The sequence below is a fragment of the Nematolebias whitei genome, chromosome 23, assembly GCF_014905685.2.
Source record: "Nematolebias whitei isolate Nwh7 chromosome 23, NemWhi1, whole genome shotgun sequence".
In the NCBI taxonomy this organism is placed as follows: Eukaryota; Metazoa; Chordata; class Actinopteri; order Cyprinodontiformes; family Rivulidae; genus Nematolebias; species Nematolebias whitei.
In genome coordinates this window covers 22,033,462-22,054,967 of record NC_056520.1, presented here as the reverse complement: position 1 = coordinate 22,054,967, position 21,506 = coordinate 22,033,462, and the positions used below count along the sequence as shown (strand labels likewise).

The window sequence follows — 21,506 nt, the reverse complement described above, 5'->3', positions numbered from 1 at the left end:
TCACTCTTTTGCAGGTTTTCAACATAAGATTGTACACAACACAAGATTGGCGATGGAGACAGACCCCACCCTGCCCCTCCTTTCTTTTTCCGAGGCTGTCTGTCACAACAGAGCAGAGACACAGGACAGACAGCCTCAGAAAAAGAAAGGAGAGTGCGGGGGTGGGTGGATCTGTCTTATACCTGAGTGAACCGCATGAGCGGCATGGATTGTTTATATAAGATAACCAAGCACTACCTGAACCGAGCCTTTAGTCCTCCTCAGAGATCACTGAGCGGGCCAGGCCACCAGGAAATGTCCCAGTGCTTCCGATGGTCAGTCCGATTGGCTCAGTAACCGTAACATCAGTCTGTCTGCTCTCTTTTGCTGTGCTCTTGTAGAGCGTTTAGAGTTTAGAACATTGTTAAGAACATTTCAAGAGCGTGTAAAGGGTTTATAAAGCCTTAAAATATGTATAAATACTAAAATAAATATAATGCCCCTACTTTGTGGATTTTCGCCTAACACAGGGTGTCAGTAACATAACCCCCACGATAAGTGAGGGACTACTGTATATATTTCTTTTCAAGCCATATTGCGAGTTCTTGTTTAATCTGTTAGTGTTCAGAGTATATGTTGAGGATTAATTTCAGCTACTACCACACAGAATTTCAGCTCAATGTTTGTCAAATTGACTGCTTTATAGTCATTCTATGTATTTTCTAACCCATGCAGGCTGTGGCGGCCATCTTTTATTAAATGATTCCAAGACTTGATCTGTTGCAGATGCACATCCAATGACTACTTTCTAAAAGGTACATTAGAGTCTCCATCCAGTGGTTCATAAAATATTTTGCTAATGAGACATGTGCCTTTGGGTACCCTGGCGATAAAGATGAAAAGCATAAATGTGACTCAAACATTTAATGGCTCTTTGCCTTTTTATTTAAATTAGACCGCCTTTTTAGACTTAAAGGTTGAAATGGAAATCTTTTGGATCCATCCTGGAGCCCCACAGGACCAACTCCAGACTAACGTTGCGTTAATGAGCTGCCACACCAAAGTTCGATGCCTTATCTGACAGTGATTTATTAACATTTTCTTGTTTTGGACCGATGTGTGTTTTCCGGAGATAAAGAAGCGTTTTCAGGCCTCGGGTCCTGACGGGAGTCCTGGCACTCAAGGACCCTCCTGGTGTTCCCGACAGCTGTCAGGATGTGTGACAGCGCAACGGTTTTAGGAGGACTCAGGTGCTGCCCCTACAGTTTATCAGACACGGTCAGGGGCTGGAGCCGACACGGTGGTTCAGATTTCTGACAGCCGGGCCCACATCGCCTCTCCTCACTGTTGCCTGTTCCTGTAAAAGACTCGACGTGTGTGTATGGGGTGGGGGAGCTCTCTTGGCAATGATAAATGGGCCACTCATAAGATTTAGCATCTTCCTGGGGTATGTATTATTTGTTGTAGCGCTCACGGCTCTCTGAGGGGGAAGTGGCATGCTCTAATGTAAAGGCCCTCCATAATAATTGAACTGATGGAGCCCTGCGGGACGCCGCACTCTTGACTTTTACCGAATAAAGCGCTCAAATTCAGTTCTGCAGCAAGTCCATCCTAAGCTTTGGTTTTGTTTCATTTGGACTTTGATTGATTCAGGTCCACAACACAAGTGCTCATCCATCCATCAATCATCGACACATTTGATACGAAAGTCCGCGAGCTGAAAACAGGAAACAAAACGTGATTTTAATAAAGCACGATGCAACAAATCAGAGAAAAAAAGGCAATTATTGTGAAAAAAAAATTGCTTTTAATTTGGTAGAAAGCAGCTAAAACATCAGATGTGTTTTTGAGGAGCAAACATTGAGCTGTTACAAACACATAAAGTTATTCTAAAAAGGTATGTAGTGCCACAAAATCCAAGATGGCCACCACAGCTAATTGTCTTTAGCAAACACAAAAATAGTCTCAGCTCAGTCAGTTTTAGAAAAACTAAGCTAAAATTTGCTGTGGTGGTAGGCAAGAGTCATCCCCAACACATAATCTTAGCGCTACATAGAGCTCAAAATATTTCCCTCAAATCTTGGCATCAACCCTTCTTGTCTGTTAGCAAAAAAATTTCACTAACCAGAAAGCATATTTTAATAAAACTCAGCGATGGTAACCACTGGATGAACTCCACAACTATTCAACTTTTGAAGCCAACCCAATTCAAGATGGCCACCACAGCTAAGTAACCGTAGCAAACAGAAAAATGGTGATAAGTTCTTCATTTTTACAGATGATGAGCTAAAATGTGGTGTGGCTGTAGCTGAGAGCCATTCCCCTCACATAGTCTGAGCATGCAATTGTGCATTACAGTAGTCCCTCGCAGGGGTTACGTTCCAGACCCCCCCGGAACATAAAAAAAATCCTGGAAAATCTATGAAGTAACAATGTTGTATTTATTTTAGTGTTTATATATATATTAAGGCTTTAGAACCTCTTCCCACACTCTTACATTGTTCTGAACTCTTAAGCCTACTAATATTAACAACATACGTGTAGTACTGTATGTGTAGCTACTAAATTTTACTTACCAGGCTCTGCAGAACAGCAGCGGCTTGGCTCCGGTCCGACTTTTTTCCCGGTACGGCAGACTTACCCTGCCGGTTTTGGTCGACTCTCTCGCTTGAGGTAGTGGCAGTGGACTCCAGATGAAGCGCCGGACCTTCGGCAGTGCACATCCTGCTCGGAAGTCCTCGTGGGCTGGCTACCAGCTCTCAAAATTCACAGATGGGTCTGGAGGTCCGGTTCTGGTCTGGTTCCGTGGGTTCCGTGTGGCTCTCTGCATCCACTGGGCGCCTAAGTCACTGTAATAAGCGCCAAACCTTTTCCGATCAGATCAGAACTTTCCCTCTAGTGTTTCAGCAGAAGGCAACGGGTCTTCTGGGCGGGGCACTGTTGGCTTCTGGGAAATGTAGTCGTTATGAGCAGGAATAAATTGTATGCAGTGGTGTAGTCTTCATTTTTGTAGTGGGTATACTGTGCATAGAAATCAAAGTACACCAGTTAGTACAATGTAATCGTCAATTTATATAGATTTTTAAGCATAATGAACATTTCGAAATTTCTCTGATGATTATATTTGAATACATGAACAACAAACTTTGTACAACAGTTGGCTTTATATTAAAAACATGTTATAGAATTTATAAAACAGCATCAAAGCAAAGCGCTGCATATTGCTAGATTGTTACGGAAGTGTTTAACTGCTGTTTAACGTATCAATGACACGTTCCCAATGATATGTATCAATGAGCACTTTTAAGTGGGTATACTGAAAATCTTAGGCTTTTCTAGTAGGTATACTCCGTATACTCGAGTATCACGTAGACCACACCACTGATTAGGCTTATTGAGAGAAAACTACAAAATGGCGGCGCCTGTCCGAATTATTTATTTATTTTTTTGTAATTTTTATACTGTACAGTATCCCGTACTGTCTCGATCACGTGAATAATATTAAAGTTGGCAATCGTGTATCCTGTACAATTTTTTTTCTTGTGTCCAATCTTTGAAAAACCGCAAAGTAGCGAGGGGCTGTACATCGTTTTTGAAGGTTGGAGCAAAAAATAACTTGTTTCGCAGCATCAGATGTTCCTAATTTCATTGTCCTGAAAGGCGATGTGCCTGGTGTCGGTACCTGTTGGGAGTGTTTTTCGTTATTCTAGTGTGTTTGCACACTTTTGTAAGGCTGGTCATAGCATAACGCAAAATCTCCCATGCATCTCCTGATGCATGCTCAATAATCCAGGTAGATGCATCTAAGCAGGTAGAGTCAGGTCCTCTGGACGGGTTCTTTTTTGTTGAAACGTTTCGTCTTTTATCCAGAAGATTTCTTCAGTCTTATAAGCAGCACCTTATAGTGGATCAGCCAGTTTGCTGCTGATAGCAAGAACTAGTTGTTCCCATGCAAAAAGGAGGACCATCAGCCTAACAATAGATTGCTAGTGCCCCGACCCCTCCATGTTTGATTTTAGTGCTTTTGTTGTTAAACAACTCTTCTGAGGGTTGTTAGGTGTTCTTTTTTGAATTAGGCGTCTTTTAGTTCAATCTGGGCGTTCTCACAGGTCAAAGTTCATCTTTGAGCTCACCTCACCTGGCGTTCTGTCGCTTTTGGTTCCAGCCAGGACAACAAATCCTCCTTGTGTTAAGATTTTATCCAAATTTACCCCCCCATACACACACACACATACATACATAGTCACAGGATGTTTTATTTATGAATGAGGAACCCGCACGCTGCTTTGTGTCCCTGATGTTTGCTTTAGAGGCGACCCCCCCCCCCCCCCCAATCTGCTCCCGGTCCTTTGATTAGGCAAAGAGCTCCTGCAGAGGCAGGGAGGGGGTTGCGTGGAGGGGTTTATGTGTAATGAAGAGATTATTGAGCCCCACAAATGGCCTCCAGAAAACGCACATACAGTTACAGACGGACATCCAGCAGACTCAGAGGCACATCGTGCACTTACCCTGATAAAGTGGGCCTTTTACCGGAGACGACGTCGCAAGGACGACAAGACGAGGCAGAGGGCTCTAATTAATTTAGAGCTTTTGGTGGATCTTGGGGGGGGGGGGGGTTGTGGAGCTTGGATTCCTGAATGTATACCATGACCTCCTAACACTGTCCATCCATAAGGGCACGTTTCATCCAATATGATTTAGACTGTTTTTATTCCGCTCACAGCGTTAAGGCAGGGGTGTCCAAATCTTCTCACATGTGGGCCAAAACTATCAAGATGAAAGGTCTTGTGGGCCACAAATATGTGAATTTATCTCTCAACGTGAGCAATATTTCGGAGAAAGGACAAAATTTGACTAATTTTGGTGGAGAAAGAGTTTTAAATTGTTGTAGATCCAAAACATTAAAAGCCTCAAACACTAAAGGTTATATATTTTTTTTTATTAAAAAGGATTTGATTTATTTGATTTGTTGGATCTTTGTTTGTTGTTTTCTTGTGTTTGGAAAGTTGATTTTAGCCTGTTCTCAGCAACATAAGTATAATTTGTAGGGATGCACGATACTGGACTTCTGGCCGATATCGATATTTTACATATGTTCCTTTGTCAGAACAGAGCCCTCTTATTTAGGCTTTTTTGCTACTAAAATTGTGCAACAGCTGTAAGAGCTGGTGACATATATTCAGTAATAGTCATATGATATGCATAGCACTTTAACTTATATTAAATGAAAAGTGTTAAATGTTATTTATTAGCATTAGTCACCTGCAATGCTGTCTCACTTGTGGCTTGTTCCAGGTTCCTGCAGCGTGGGATCCTCTGCACTCCTGTGCATGAAGGACAGCCTTTTTAAGTTCAAAGGTTTTGTCTATCCATTGTGCCGTAAGACTAATCATGCTAACGGGGCTAACACGACGTCCACACGTCTGTGGTAAAACTCACCCAAGTGCTATCGGCTATTAGCTTCTCAATGACGTCGGAAATGACGGCTTATAACTCGGATAAGTTTACATCAGACAAATATCTCCGACTGGGTGGTGCGTGTTAGCCAAAGAGGAACAACATATACTGTATTTTCCGGTGGACACGTCGCACCGACCTATAAGTCGCATCAGTCCATATTTTTCTAAAAAAGTGGAAAAATCCATAAATATGTCGCTTCACCATATAAGTCGCATCTATTACGCGTCACCGCTGACCACCCGGAAATGTGGGCCGAACCTGGAACTGTGGGCCGGTGTTGTGCCAAAAATGGATTGGCTGCCCAATGGCGGCCACGGGAGCATGCACGGAAGGACTTTAACAAGAATTTAACCAGATTAACACTTAAGAACAATACTTTGTTTGCTCGAAATTATATTAAATGTTTGTCTCAGTCTAACTCGTGCTTAATAAATGCACTTTGACGGTCAAATCAGCTGTATTTCAAAACCTGATCCGCGGAAGTAAATGCGTGCACGCGACGAGTCGCTGTACAAAAGTTAACAAGATAAACACCTAAACAATTATTTGTTTGCTCGAAATTATAGCAAAGGTGTGTCTCAGTCTAACATTTGCTTAATAAATGCACTTTAATGGTTAAATTGGCTGCATTTCGCCGAAGCGGTGCAGCTGGTTTGACGGTTCCAAGCAGCGAGCAGAACCAAGGTGGGGGGGCTATGGCAGGCCGATTGAGTCATTAAAACCTGGTGAAGATTCTCAGTCATCCAGGACATGGTAAATTAAAAAAGTTCAAGAAAAAAAAAACATTAAAGTATAAAATAAAGTATAATTAATCAAGTCCAGTTGTTTTTGTCTTGAACTTTTTTGAATTTGTCATTATAGCCATGTTTACCTATTACATGATACAACAGCATGCCATACTACTATTACTACTCTGCTGCCATCAAGTGGCTGAAAGTGGTACTGCTCTTTTATTTTTTCAGTCAGAATGAATGAAAAACAGTCTTATCTCAGCCAAAAAATGGTTTATAAGTATGGGGGGGGGGGGGGGGGGGTTCCATAAATATGTCGCTTTGGCCTATAAGACGCAGGGCATGTAAATTATGCAAAAAAACTGCGACTTATAGGCCGAAAAATATGGTAGTTGTCAAAAGCCTAGTTGACCCTCTCGTGGCTGCAAATGGGAACATTTACTCTTTGGTTCATGTCTGTATGAATGAACATTTAACACGTCCGTCAAAAATTGCATCATGAATATGGGAAAAACATATATAATTCGCTTCAGGCTATACGTCACAGGACTGGCCAAACTATGAACAAAAGTGTGACTTATAGTCCGAAAAATACGGTAAGTGTCCTTTTAAAAGGTTGTCGATCAGCCTTTTGGACCATTGACGACCCAAAATTCTGATCGAAGTTCTGAAAAATCGTCCAGCTGTCAGTTGCAACAGATTCATAGAAGGTTTGATAAAGTTGATCAACTCGTATGTAGATGATGCCACGTTATATTCATTAAAAAATGTCCAGTTTCCCTCATGATTATTTTATCAACTGCAATATTTAGACAAGTTTTATGAATCGTTATCCAAAAGTCTCCTTTCTGGTAGAAATCAGTAAAGGTTTTCCATGAAGTGAAAATAAAAAGCTTTGTATTTTGTTTAATATTGCTCATTTGGATAAGATTGCTTTTCATCTGTTTTACTGTAAATCTAAACATTATATAAAAAAGGATTACCAAGTAATTTGTAGAGAGTCTGCATCGACCTCTTAAGCCCGCTGGTCAACATTATACCATTCTTAAACTGCAGTTGTGGGCCGCACAAAATCACTCCAAGGGCCACAAATGGTCCACGGACCACACTTTGGACATCCGTGGTTTAAGGAAACTTCACGTTGAAGCTAATAAATTTGGCGTAGCAGGCAGGAAGTGAAGGGAGTTTTTGACAGTTGGGTTTAATCCTGAAACCCCCAATCCGTGTTTGTTCCACATGTATCAGCAGTCTGGGATAAACCCCGGCCTGGGCATTTTTACAGCTTACTCTCCTCTTTTTCCTTTGCTTTGTTTTTTATTTTTTTATTCTGTTTGTTTTGTTTGTTGGAGCTTGGCTCCATTTTATCCCGGGAGCACGCTGCCCTCTACAGGAGCTGCTGCAGCTGTGCTCACTCAGAGACGGGATAATCTCCCTCAGCGCTCAGATTAACTCACATAAATGTTCTCACAGAGAAGCTGTCCAACACGTTTTCAGCTCGCTGTTGACTTTAAGTCATCTTCCCATGGCATTTCTAAAGACCTTTGTTGGCCTTTTCTTTTTATCCACAACGTGGTTTCAGTTAGAAAATAAGTTGCTGCAGACAATACACATCTCAAGCAAGAAAAAGTGGCCATAAAGATATGATAATGTTTGATTTAATGTCCTCTGGGATCATAAAATGCCTTAAATTATATATGGACCATAAACAGTAGAGGGGTTTTATGACTGTAGACTTAACATGTTGGCAGGAGTGTATCCACAGACATCCTAAGAGTAAATAATAATAAATAAACAATAATAATAAATCAAGTCCTACAGGCCAGTTTAAAGTTCTTTGTGCTCCTTTTGATTGAGGTGAAACTTGGATGTAAAGGGGTGTGTTTTTGTGAGCATTCACTGTTTATTTTCCTTTTTGTAGTTTTATTTTAATACATTTTTCTAACTTTTATACTTTTTAAAATTATTTTCCTCCATTTAAAATACAGCTCCTCATAGAAATAAGTACAGATCTCTTCAGCTCCTTCAGAGTCATTCATTCTGTGATGTCCGCTTCAGGAAACTTTCTGTTTGTCTTGTGCCACATGTAGCATGCTGCTAATGTTAGCGTGCTGCTGCTATTTCAGTTTTGGTCATTTTAGCATTAGTTTGTCAAATTTTATCTTTTGCATATGTTTTGCTTTTATCAGCTAAAGTTTTCCTAATTGCATTTTATGCCACTTTATTGCAGGTTATGCTAATGTTAGCAAATTTTTGAACATTTTAAAATCTTTTTATATGTTTTCCTACTTTTAGCTACTGTTTTGCTAATTTTACCTTTAGCATCTGCTACTATTAGCAAAAATCGGGCTAATTGTAGCTACTGTTTTGCTGCTTTTGCATTGCTTATTTCAGCATAGTTTTTTTTCATTTTACCTAGTGTTTTGCAAATTTTTGTATGCTTTTTTCATTTTAGCATGGTTATTTGCTAATGTAGCTACTGTTTTGTTATTTTTTACATGTTCTGCTCATATCAGCATGTTTATTTGCAATTTTAGCTACTGTTTAGCTATTTTTTGCCTGTTTTGCTCATTTCACCATGCTTTTTGCTCATTTTACCTAGTGTTTTGCTAATTGTTATATGCTTTATTTCAGTTTAGCATGATTATTTGCTAATTTTAGTTATTGTTTTGCTACTATTCACTATTCACGTGTTTTTCTCATTTCAGCATTTTTTTTTGCCTTTTTTACCCACAGTTTTGCTACTTTTTGTATGCTTTTTTATTTTAGCATTTTTATTAGCTAATTTTAGCTACTGTTTAGCTATTTTTTGCCTGTTTTGCTCATTTCACCAAGTTTTGCTATTTGTATGTTTTGCTTTTTTCAGCCTGTTTTTTGCTCATTTTACTTATCCATCCATCCATCCATTATCTTTACCCGCTTAATCCATTTTGGGTCACGGGGGTCGCTGGTGCCCATGTCCAGCAATCACTGTGCGAGGGGCGGGGTACACCCTGGACGGGTCGCAAGTCCATCACAGGGACACATAGAGACAAACGAGACAAACAAACATTCACTCTCTCACTCACACCTAGGGACAATTTAGAGTTACCAATCAGCCTAACATGCATGTTTTTGGTCTGTGGGAGGAAACCGGAGTACCCGGAGAAAACCCACGCATGCACGGAGAGAACATGCAAACTCCACCCAGAAAGGCCCCTGGACCGGGTTTGAACCAAGGACCTGCTCGCTGAGAGGCAGCAGCTCTACCAGTTGCGCCACCGTGCTGCCCTCTCATTTTACTTAGTGTTTTGCAATTTTTTGTATGCTTTTTTTAATTTTAGCATGTTTATTTGCTAATTTTAGCTACTGTTTAGCACTTTTTTGAGTTTTGCTCATTTCAGCATGTTTTTGCATATTTTTCCTAGTGTTTTGCAATTTTTTGCATGCTTTCTATTTATTTTAGCATGTTTATTTGCTATTTTTAGCTACTGTTTAGCTATTTTTTGCCTGTTTTGCTCATTTCTGCTTTTTGCTCATTTTACCTAGTGTTTTGCTAATTTTTATATGCTTTTTTCAGTTTAGCATGATAATTTGCTAATTTTAGTTATTGTTTTGCTACTATTCACTATTTACGTGTTTTTCTCATTTCAGCATGTTTTATTTTTACCTTTTTTACCCACTGTTTTGCTACTTTTTTATGCTTTTTTACTTTAGCATGCTTATTTGTTCATTTTAGCTTCTGTTTAGCTATTTTTTTGCCTGTTTTGCTCATTTCAGCAAGTTTTGCTATTTGTATGTTTTGCTCATTTCAGCACGTTTTTTTTGGTGCTAATTTTAGCTACTGTTTTGGTACTTTTTACATGTTTTGCTCATTTCAGCATGTTTTTTGCTCATTTTACTCACTCTCTTGCAACTTTTTGCATACATTTTATTTTATTTTAGCATGTTTATTTGCTAATTTTAGCTACTGATGGCTGCTTTTTGCTCCTATCCAGTCTGCTACTTTTAGTGTTTAGTTGGAGTTCTTGTTTTACAGCTCAGTTTTAGCTTCTTCAGCAGATATCACTTTGCACTCAACATTAAAAAGCTGTTTCTCCAGGTGGAACATTTTTCCACCCCTCCTGCTTTCTGGAAAATGTCTCCACGTTATAATTTATTTTCATAATACGGTGCAGTTTATATATTTGCGAGGGAGAAAAAGAGCTGGAGAGTTGGTTTCTGCTGTTTTGCAGCGGGGTTGGGACCACTTTATGCCGCCTGAATTTACAGCAGCCATCACCCCTGACTGGACTGGAGGAGACTCACTGAGTCCACAAAGTAGCCCTGAATTTATGAGCGGAGCCGGTTTTAACCGTGACATATATTCTGTTAACAGGGGAAGTATGGAGTTTGAGTTTAGCCTCGTCCAGCTCTGAATAAATGAATATGAAGTATGGAGGGGGCTGTTCCAGAAGCTCCTAATTGTAGCATTTTCTAAATGATTAATCAAACTTTATGTTAGTGGGTCAGATGGACAGGGTGTTGTTTCTGGTATTTCTAATACCAATCGATTGTTGGCACACGTTAACTTTTACTTCCTGAGAGTTTCAAATTTAAAATGTGTTGGCTGGTTCATAACATACAGATAATTATCCATCTTTCATGGCAGAGGGTGATGAAAAGTGCAAAAATCATCAAGCTAATAACAAAACAGCAGATTCATCATCGTGTTTACGTCACATTTTTTTATCTGAATTGATCTGAAAACTGCTGAAATGACCTAAAAATGCTACAAAAAAGTAGTTGAAACAAGCTTAAATTAGCTGAAGAAAGCAGAAAGAACATGTTTGCTGAAAGAAGCAGAAATGAGCACTAAAGTGGAAATTATCAGAAAAAAAAGCTGAAATCAGGAGAGAGAGAAAAAACAGCTAGAAAAGCTAGCTAAAAAGGCAGAAAGAAGCTTAAATTGCCAGAAGGAAGTGAAGGGAGCAGCTTTTTGTTGAATTAGGTTGAAAAAGTTTAAAGGAGTGCAAAAAAAAAGTGGATATAGCTGAAAAGGCAAAAAATACCGTAAAACAGCTAAATAGTAGCTGAAATAGCAAAAATAGTTGAAACTTGCATAAATAAGCTAAAAGGAGTATGATAAGCAGAAATTAGTAGGAAGAAAATAGAAGATGCACAACAATGTTGTTAGCAGAAAGAATCTAAAAGGAGCACAAAACAGCTGAAAAACAGCTGAAAGTAGCTGGAAAAAAAGTTTAAATTTGCAGAAGGAAGCTGAAAGAAGCTGAAGCAGAAGAAAATATGAAAGGAGCAGTAAAATATTGTAAACACATTTAAAGATTTGAAGGATGGAAAATGAGCTCAACTCATTTTCTATAAAGTGACAGAAAAGGCTAAATATTTCAAAAAGCTAAAGTTGCACCAATACCAAAAGTCATAGCACTGTTCTCCTGAACGAGCTGAACGTTTTGATTTATGAGTTGTTGAAATACAAAAACTGTGGAACGAGAAAGATGCTGAAAATTGTACGGAAGTAAAATGGATCACAACAGAGTGAATGCTTTATGAATTATTATTATTATTTATTAAATAAAACCTAGCATTGCTTGAAGTACTGTCTTCCACCTGTTTTACAGTCTATGTTGAGGATGAGTCTCGGCTGCTTGCAGTGGTGGCCATCTTGAATGGGACTGGCTCCAAATGGTGGATTTACATCCAGTGATGAGAATTTGAATCAAATCCACCCACTGGTTCATGAGATGACTTTTTAACAGACACAGAGACACATTCACACAATAAAAGAATAAAGCAAAGTCAAAGTAAACTGAAGTATTTATTTTCATTTTAAAATTCAATCCACAATCACAGTTTTAGCAGGTTTTGTGGCTCCTTAGACATTTTATTTAGTGTGCAAAGAGGAAGACATGGCTCTTTTCATCATAAAGGCTGCAGACCCCTGGTTCAAGTGCAGCCACGGCTGTCATTCCCATTTTCACCACTAGATGTCCTCAAAACGCTTTTCTGTAGTCAGACTCAGAGGAGCTCAGGACGAGGGTTCATGTTGGAAACATTTGAGCTTCAGAGCTCTGACTCTGCATGTTCTGATATTTTACAACGCTGTATTTAATATATTCATGTTGAGGTTTTGATGTAAAGATGATGACTTGAAAAAAAGACAAATGCTTTATTTATTTACATGTTTATTTTTAAGTAGAAGTATCATTAGCAATAGCTGTCAGGCTTTATGAAGAAACTAAATGATAATTCTTATTCTGAAAGCTTTTCTGGTCGCAGTCGCTCCAAACTTCTATGCAAACTTTCCTACAACTAAACAAACTAGAGAAATTGCATCCTGCGAAAATGCAGTTTGAATGCTTATTGCTCAAGAACTTGCAGAGAAACAGCTGAAATTAGCTAAAAACATTCTGCAAAGTAGCTGAAATGGAAGAACAAACCTAAATTAGCAGAAAAAAGCAGAAATAACACATTTGCTTACTTAGGTTTAAAAAAGCAGAAATGAGCACAAAAATTAGGGAATTAGCTAAAAAAAAAAAAAAAAAGAGTCTGAAATTAGCAAATAATTGCTGAAAAGTAGCTGAATAGGCAGAAAGAAGCGTAAATAGCCAGAAGGAAGTGAATGGAGCTAAAATGAGCTCCAAAAATGTGGAATTCAAAAAATCTACCTAGTATCTGAAAGAGCAGAAAAAGCTGAAAGGAGCATACCAAGCTGAAATCAGCATAAAGAAGCTAATTAGACTGAAAGTAGCAGAAATTGACATGCAAAACATTAATTTATCTGAAAACAGCTGATATTGTCTAAAGAAAATGCTAAAAAGGTAACTGAAAAGGTAGATCAGGCTTAAATTAGCAAAAGAAAGCAGAAAGAACACGTTTGCTCAATTATGCTGAAAGAAGCAGAAATGAGCACAAAAAAAGTGGAAATTATTTGAAAAAAGCTGACATTATCTCAAAAAACAGCTGAAAAGTAGCTAAAAACAGAAAGAAGCTTAAGTTACTAGAAGGAAGTGGAGAGAGCACATTGTTGCTGAATTAGGCTTAAAAAGTTTAAATGAGTGCCAAACATGTGGAATTAGCCCAAAAAAAAAGCTAAAATGAGCATAAAACAGCTAAATAGAAGCTGAAATAGTAGAAAAAGCTGAAACTTTCGCAAATAAGCTGAAAGGAGCATAACAAGCTAGCATTTGCAGAAATAAATTAGAAGAACAAAAATGTTGTAGTTAGCAGAATAAAGCAAAAAGGAGCACAAAACAGCTAAAAGTAGCTGAAAAAAGTTTAAATTTGCAGAAGGAAGTTGAAAGAAGCTGAGGCAGAACAAAATGTGAAAGGAGCAGTAAAAGGTTGTAAACACATCTAAAGATTTGAAGGATGTAAAATGAGCTCAGTTCATTTTCTATGAGAAAAAAAAATGGCAGAAAAGTCTAAATATTTCAAAAAGCTAAAGTTGCACCAACACCAAAAGTCATAGCAGGATTGTCCTGAACGAGCTGAACGTTTTGATTATGATTTGTTGAAACAGCTTGAAAACTGCGGGACGGGAAAGATGCTGAAAAATGTACGGAAGAAAAATGGATCACAACAGAGTGAATGCTTCATGAATTATTATTATTATTTATTAAATAAAACCTAGCATTGCTTGAAGTATCACCTGCCACCTGTTTGACAGTCTATGTTGAGGATGAGTCTCGGCTGATTGCTGTGGTGGCCATCTTGAATGGGACTGGCTCCAGATGGTGGATTTACATCCAGTGGTTGAGTTTGAATCAAATCCACCCAGTGGTTCATGAGATGACTTTTTAACAGAGACGCACATTCTTGTTCAAAAACATCATCACCCTTTTGCATCTTTCTCTTTGCAGCTCAGCAATTAATACCGTATTGATAACTACTTCGATCCAATGAGGTCATTTTTATGAAGAAATACGTTTTAAAGTTGTAAAGAGTAACTTTGTGAAGATAAATGTTGAGAAATGACAACAGGCTCATGAGTGATGTTGTTTGGCATTTTCAGGTGAACTTCGTGTCTTAGAGGCAAAACGGAGCTTCGCTCTCCACATTTAAAGGAAACAACAAACTGTCACGAGCAGAGAGCCAGTCCGACAGCCTAAATGTCATCGTGCCCTCACGCTCTAATTTACTTTCACACCGAAGGTGCTAAAAAAAAAAAAAAAAAAGAGCCGGAAAGCCTGCAGGTGCACGCAGCGAACCTTTGATCTCAGGTGTTTTGCTGAATATGTTGTCAAACGTTCTGATTTTACGGATGCTTCAAACCGTTTAACAGTCCTGGCTCGGCTTTCTCAAGAGTTTTATATATTCAGTTAAAAAAAAAAAAAAAAACAGGCTTGACTATATTTAGCTGATCAGCACATGGACTCATCTATGCTGTGGAGGTTTGGCAGTGTTTTGCTGAAATATGCAAGGCATTCCCTGGAAAAGACGTCTGGATGCTGTTCTGAAACTTGTGCACATTTTTTTTCTGCATTGATCGAGCCTTTCCATATGTGTAAGCTCCTCATGCCAGACTCACTAATGCACCCCCATACCAGCAGAGAGGCAGAATTTCAACCATGTGCTGGTAACATCAAAGTTCATGCTCAATAATCTAGATAAAGAATCCAACATAGCAAAGTCAGGTCATCTGGACAGTTGCTTTTATCCTTCATCCAGAGGACTTCATCAGTCAAAGGCGCCACAAACAAACTAAGGCCCACAAGCAGCACACTCACAAAGTGGGCCAACCAATTTGATGGTGATAAGATGATTTCTGGAGTCCGCCCTCTCCCCCATCGATTCATCTGAAGCAGTCATAGCCAAAGTGGTTCAAAACATCAAAGTTCATGCGCAATAATCCAACTCCAGAAACCATCTTATCACCATCAAACCCATTGGTCCACTACATAAGGTGCTACTTAGGGGACTGGGTTTGTTGTGGCTCTTCAGACTGATGAAGGATGACACGTCTCAACACAAAGAAACCGTCAAGAGGACCTTACTTAACTTTGTTGGATTTTTTTAACTTAGATTATTGAGCATGAACTTTGACGACCTAGTGTATGTTGGCTCATGTTTGTCTGTTTGCAAAACCTCTCATGAACCGGTTGCCAGATTTTGATGAAACCCTTAGAAAGTAATTACCAGGTGTGTATCAACTGATTACCGTACGGAGTCAACCTGTTTCAAAATGGCCACTTCAGCTAATCAAACCTAGCAAACACAAAAATGGCTATAACTGTCAATTTTGCACCAAATTTTTCTTTGGCCATGGCTGCCATTTCAACAAAAAGAAATGTTTTTTTTACCTGGGTTATTGAGCATGAACTTTGATGTCTTGAACCACTTTGCCTGTGGCTGCCTCAGAGGAGTCGACAGGGGAGAGGGCGGGCCCCAGAAGCCATCTTATCACCATCAAACTGGTTGGTCCATTGTGTGAGTGTGCTGCTTATGGGATTCAGTTTGTTGGACTGATGAAGTCCTTTGGATGAAAGACGAAACATCTCATCAAACAAACAATAAAAAGAAACTGTTCAGACGATCTGACTTAACTTTGTTGCATGTGCTGATAAATTCTTCTTTAGTACGGAGGATGTAGCATCTGTGGCTGCTTAAAAAACAACAGTTTTCCACTTCGCCTCAGTCCATTTCAGATCAACTTTGGTTCAGGGAAGACGACAGTGTTTCTGTAAGGGGTTTACATAGGGTTTCTCCGTGCACGATATAGCTTTAACCAGTATGAAGTGTTCCCGAGGCCATGCAGTGACGTCCACAACAGAATCAGACTAGTTTTTAATGCAGTGGCCCAAAGATTGCGACCATCCAATAATGATTCAAGCCTTGTCATTTGAGTTCTTAGATTTCATGATGTGATATTGAAAGTATTTTCAGTTTTCTGTTCAGGAACATTATTCTGAAAATACTCTATTATTTGTGGACAGCTTTTTTCCACGGTTGCGGACTGAAATGGAGGAATTATTAATACTCTCCGTCCCTGCGTGTTTTCAGCATGATAACTTGGAAAAATAAGGGAGGTACCGATTTCCATTTGGGTGTGTGGATGTATCTAGGCATAAGAAAAGTTTCTTTTGACAGTTGCGTTGCCATGTCAAAATCCAAGATGGCTGCCACCAAAAATGTCTCTATGTGTTGTTGGCAAAATAACTTGAAATATAAGGAAAGTGCCAACTTCCATTTTTGTGCACGACTAGGTGTAAGAAAGGTCTCTGTGTAAAATAAAGATGCTACATCAAAATCCAAGATGGCCACCACCATATATGTTGGTACACCAACCACCCCTATCATTTGAGGAAACTGTACTTTATACTTTTATGTTTGTATATTGCTTAAAAGAATAGTTTTCTCAAATGACTGAGGTGGACCGTAAGGTGGCAAAAGATTAATCTATGGTAGCCAAGGCCACCGCTGGCCACCCCCTGACTCCGCCATTGCACCTGGTGGTGAATAAAACTGCTCCCTCCATTTGCCAAGATTCGTCACTCTGTGACAAAATTCAAGTTTTTCGTGGCAATTTCTGCTACTTTCAGCCTAATTCACTTCTTTCTGCTAGTTTCAGCTTGTTTGGCTCCTTTCAGTTTTTTCTGTTAGTTTCAGCATTTTCTGCAAGTTCAGCTACGTTTTAGCTGTTTTTGTACTCAATTGAGCTTTTTTAGCTAATTCCACTTTTTTTTTTATAGATAATTTCAGCTGCTTCCACTTCCTTTTGATAGTTTAAGCTTCTTTCTGCTTTTTCAGCTACTTTTCAGCTGGTTTATTTTTGCCAATTTCAGCTTTTTTAGTTAATTTCCTAATTTTTGTGCTCATTTCTGCTTATTTCAACCTAATTCAGCAACTGTTTTATTTCTGCTTTCTTCTGCTAACTTAAGATTATTCTTCCATTTCAGCTACATTTCAGCATGTTTTTAGCTAATTTCAGCTGTTTTTCAGCAAGTTCTTCAGCATTAAGCATTCACACTGCACTTTCGCAGGAAATGCAATTTCTCTAGTTGCTAATTGTAATGTTGGGTGTGATCCCGCTCGTTGATGATCTTGTTTGTGTTTCTGTGCAGCGAGAGAAGCTGATTCACGAGCTAGAGGACGAGCGACACCTGCGACTGGAGAGCGAGAAGCGTCTCCGGGAAGTGAGGGAGGAGTCGGAGCAAGGACAAGTGCAGATGGTTTCACTGCAGCAGCAATTCTCCAGGTAAAACAGACCAACTGTTGTTTTTATACACTGGCTCTAACAACCTAAAATAACAAGTTTTAAGCTGCAACTGTTAAGGTCAGGCAGTGGGCATCACAACACACCAAGTCAATAAAAGCTTTGGACTCAGATGCTTTCTATTTTTCTTTTACCACTAAATTGGAAATCATCAAAGTTCCCTTCAAGCCATCTGCAAGACATTGTAATCAGCGAAGAAATGCTCCTAATCGCTCAGAGATGGTTGGCTTCATTTAGACTCCCTAACATTTTTGAGCTCCTCAAAAGACAAACTATTTGCATCATCAAGGAGAATTCTTACGTCTGTTCGTGGCTGAGTACAAAGCTCAGAAATCATGTTTGTCTTAGACTTAGAGTAATTAGAGTAACAAATCTTTTCTTTTTTTCACCCAGATTGGCTAATCTTAGTGTTTTATCATTCGCGTCACAAGCATTTGTAATGTGGGGGAGACACACTGGTGGGGGAGAGGTCTGGGTGTCGGGTCTGAGGGTCCTCCCCCATAAATTTTCAATAAAGTAGATGTCATTTCCTGCATTCTGGTGTGTTGTTAAACATCTGTTTACCCACATAAGTAAACACTTGATTCAATAACTATTTTAGAGAGCATAGCACAACAAGAATTAGCCTGACCAACAGCTCTCCTACCTCCCCTTTCCCCGGTCAACAACTGCCGGCACTAACACTAAGCTAGCAGCGCGCAATACATATTCGCTAGCTACGATGCTACAGACGTAGCGCTCTGCTTCTCTCACACATCCTAATCCCTCCACCGTGGTCAATATCTGCTGGCACTAACGTAGCGCTAAGCTAGCGCATAACACAGTGGTGTCTCCCCCTCCCCCCCCGCCCCCTTCCCAACCCCCCCCCCCCCCCAAGAGATGAGTGCCCTGCCAAGGCAAGTTGGGAGAAACTGCATGTTGTGTGGTAGGTTGTAGGTAACCAGGAAAACCAGGAGTGGATTTTTAGTGGTTTGAGTATTCTCCGTTTAATCAAGTGGAATGGATTTGTTCTCATAGAAATGGAAACGGCACTGGGTGAACTAATATTTTATGGTAAATGTGGAGGGGTCCAAATTAGTTTTTTTTTTGTTTTTTTTTTGAGGGGGAGACGTCCTCTTCACATATAGTTGTTGCGATCCCTATGGTGTTCATTGTTAGGAAAATAAAGCAGTAAACAATGATGGTGTGTGTGGCAGGGCTGCAAAATATAATACAAAATTATTAACATGGCATTTTGACATAGATCGTAGTTGAACTGTTTTTGTTTAAATAATAATAAATAAGTAAAAGTCAGAATTAGGCCGGTCACAATAAACAATAAATCAATTAATCGCATGATGAATGAAATTTATCTACCTGGTTTTCATTTATCAGCTTTATCGTTTCTTCGTGTCTCTTTCTTTCTACTGAAGACACGGCTCAACTCCGGTGCTCTTCACTGACCCTTCCCTTTCTCTTTTCTCTTTAAAATCCATTTTAACCGTCCAAAATCATGTTTTTGGATTGTTAAAAGCAGCTAAGCTGAGAAGCTAATCTACGAGCTAAGCTAACAGGCCGCCCTCGGGAACAAACCTCCGTCTTGTCGGAGAACCAAAATTCACGGTTGAAACCCTTGTCTTCATGTAAAAAGTTGTTTTTCTCTGCAAAAAAGAAGCTGAGAACTTGTTTACTGATTTTTTTTTTATTAAAAGCTTTGTGTGAAAATTGCTATGCTAAAAAGCTCAAATTACAGAGTGTCCCCCATGTCACCATGTCAGACCATGTCACGTCAAGGACCCTCCCTCCTATTTTTCTTAAAGAGACACACTCCTCAACTATCCATCCTTTGGTTCAAACTGTCTTATACTGCCATCAGGTGGTCAAAAAAGGTACTACACTCCAAACAAATCAACATTTCTTCTAAAATTTGTCAATAAATTATTGTTAAATTTCAAACGATATTATAGTTTATCGCAATAAATTCTGAGAAAATTAATCACCCAGAAAAAAATGCTATTGTGACAGGCCTTGTCAGAATCAAAGTTTTGGCTCAAATGTTCTCCAAAATTGTGTTTGCCATAATAATAAAATGGAAATTTGTCATTCCAGTGAGGTAAGTGTGAATCACGGTGGTGGAAGTATTATGGTTTATAATCCAGAACAACTGTTAAAAAGTGATTAATTCTGAATAAAAAAGTAAACCCTGAAATGACAATTTAAAACTCATAGCAGTAATATTTTAAAGTTAAATGCAGTTCTTATAAAATACCAACAGGAAGTGGTATAGTGAGTGAAGCCACCAATATTTAGAGTTAGTCTGTTCCTAATACGATTATTTCCTCCCACTGTGCATAACTTTGGTTCTTTTCCCCAACATTTTAGTTTGAACTGCATAATTGGGTTCTTTTATCTCCTTTTAGATGTTTTAAGAGCACATTTAGGATTAAAAATAAAAGAAAAATCTTTTTGAAATTCTAACTTTGTGCTCTCGGCTACTTTTTCTTTGCCCTTGTTATTAACAGGAAGATTACCCGATTCACTTCTTCCGCTTTGAGAAACAAAACTTCTAGGCCAGGAAGTGCTCGAGCAAACGCTCTCGCCGTAACTTTTGTGACCTTTGCTTCGTGAGCTCGTCCTCCGCGGCGCAGCTGCCGAAGTGTGACAGCAAATCAAACGTCGGACGCCATAATTAGGCGATAGGCATTCAGCGCTTCACTTGCGCAGGATTTCACAGACTGCTTATCTTCTCATTAAAGCCGGGAGAGAAATTCCTGTACATTTTAATGGTCCCGGTGCTGATGAGGGTAGAGTCATCATCCCAGGATGGGAATGAAATATTTAAAAGCCTAACATTCCAAAGATTGATCGCATATTTAAAATGTTTCATTGATACCTCCAAAAGAGGGATTTCTCCCTTTGGGAAATGTGTTTTGTGTTTGAGACCTGCTAAGCTTTTAATGCCGTGCTCGAGAGTCCGGCCGCAGCCGTTTTCCAGTTAATTCTCCCGTGTTTGGCAAATCAGTAGCAGGTCGTACAAAATGTGGGCCTTTCCCAGCTGTTAAAGCAATCCAGTCCCAAAAGCATAAATCATAACAGAGCCCTGCTGTCTGAACCAGTATTTTAATTCCAACATGACTGCCTGCACCTGTCCTCCAGTCGGGCTCAGTTGTTGGTAAGTGGAGGTACGTCACGGTCTGACATTTCTTGCACACAAGAAAATGCAATAATATTTGTGCTCATTCCTAAAAGAAGGGGAATGATTCTGGGATGGATTAGTAGATAAGGGAGCAGCCATAAGACAAAGTACAGCAATTGTGCAAAAGAGGTATAAAGCTCTAGGTCCTCACGGAGACTCGTAAATTTGTAAGGCCTAGCAGGGGTCGCCCAGATGGATGGTTCTTACTGAGCGTCAGACACCAAGAATGTGGGTCGTGTTATCAAAGCAGAAAGGAGGACAACAATCGTCTCGAATGTTGTTGCTCCACCAGTGTTTCTCAGTGTCATCAATGGATTGTTTTAATTTCTCTGCACCAAATTGTCTCCTGGTGGGATATTAAATGTCTTAGGCTATGATCTCTGTTTATTGAAGCAATTGTCTTTTTTTTTTGTAGACTTTCTCTGTTTTCTGTACCCCGAGTCCTTTTTTTTTGCTTTCAGCCAAAAGCAGAAAGCGGACGACGCACTGTTTTTGCTCATGATTGAGTTGGTGCATGTGTCTGTCTGCTACCAGTATACCTCATGAAACAATGCGTAGATTTTAATGAAACTCAGAAAGTGATCATTGAATCTACAACTGATTGCCTTTGAGTCCACTCAGTTAAAGATGGTCGCACAGCTAAATCAACATTAGCCAATACAAACATGGGTGATTGCGTTAAAGATTTATGTGGCAGTAGCTCAGAGGTTAACACACCATACCATACCATACCATACTATACATACCACACCATACCATACCAAACCATACCATACTATACATACCACACCCTACCATACCATACCATACTATACATACCACACCATACCATACCATTCCACACCATACCATACCAAACCATACCATACTATACATACCACACCATACCACACCATAGCATACCATACTATACATACCATACCATACATACCACACCATACTATACATACCACACCATACTATACATACC

The 21,506-nt window shown here is 39.4% G+C and overlaps 1 protein-coding gene across 1 annotated transcript in view; it reads left to right on the top strand.

The window, feature by feature from the left end:
* Window positions 1-16,401: 16,401 nt before the first annotated feature.
* LOC119429098 (nck-associated protein 5) overlaps window positions 16,402-21,506 on the top strand; it is a 90,036-nt gene continuing 84,931 nt past the window's right edge. Inside the window, exons 1-2 of the mRNA XM_037696816.1 lie at window positions 16,402-16,419; window positions 17,210-17,343. Of these exons, the coding sequence (XP_037552744.1) occupies window positions 16,402-16,419; window positions 17,210-17,343 (152 nt within the window). The remainder of the gene's footprint in view (window positions 16,420-17,209; window positions 17,344-21,506) is intronic.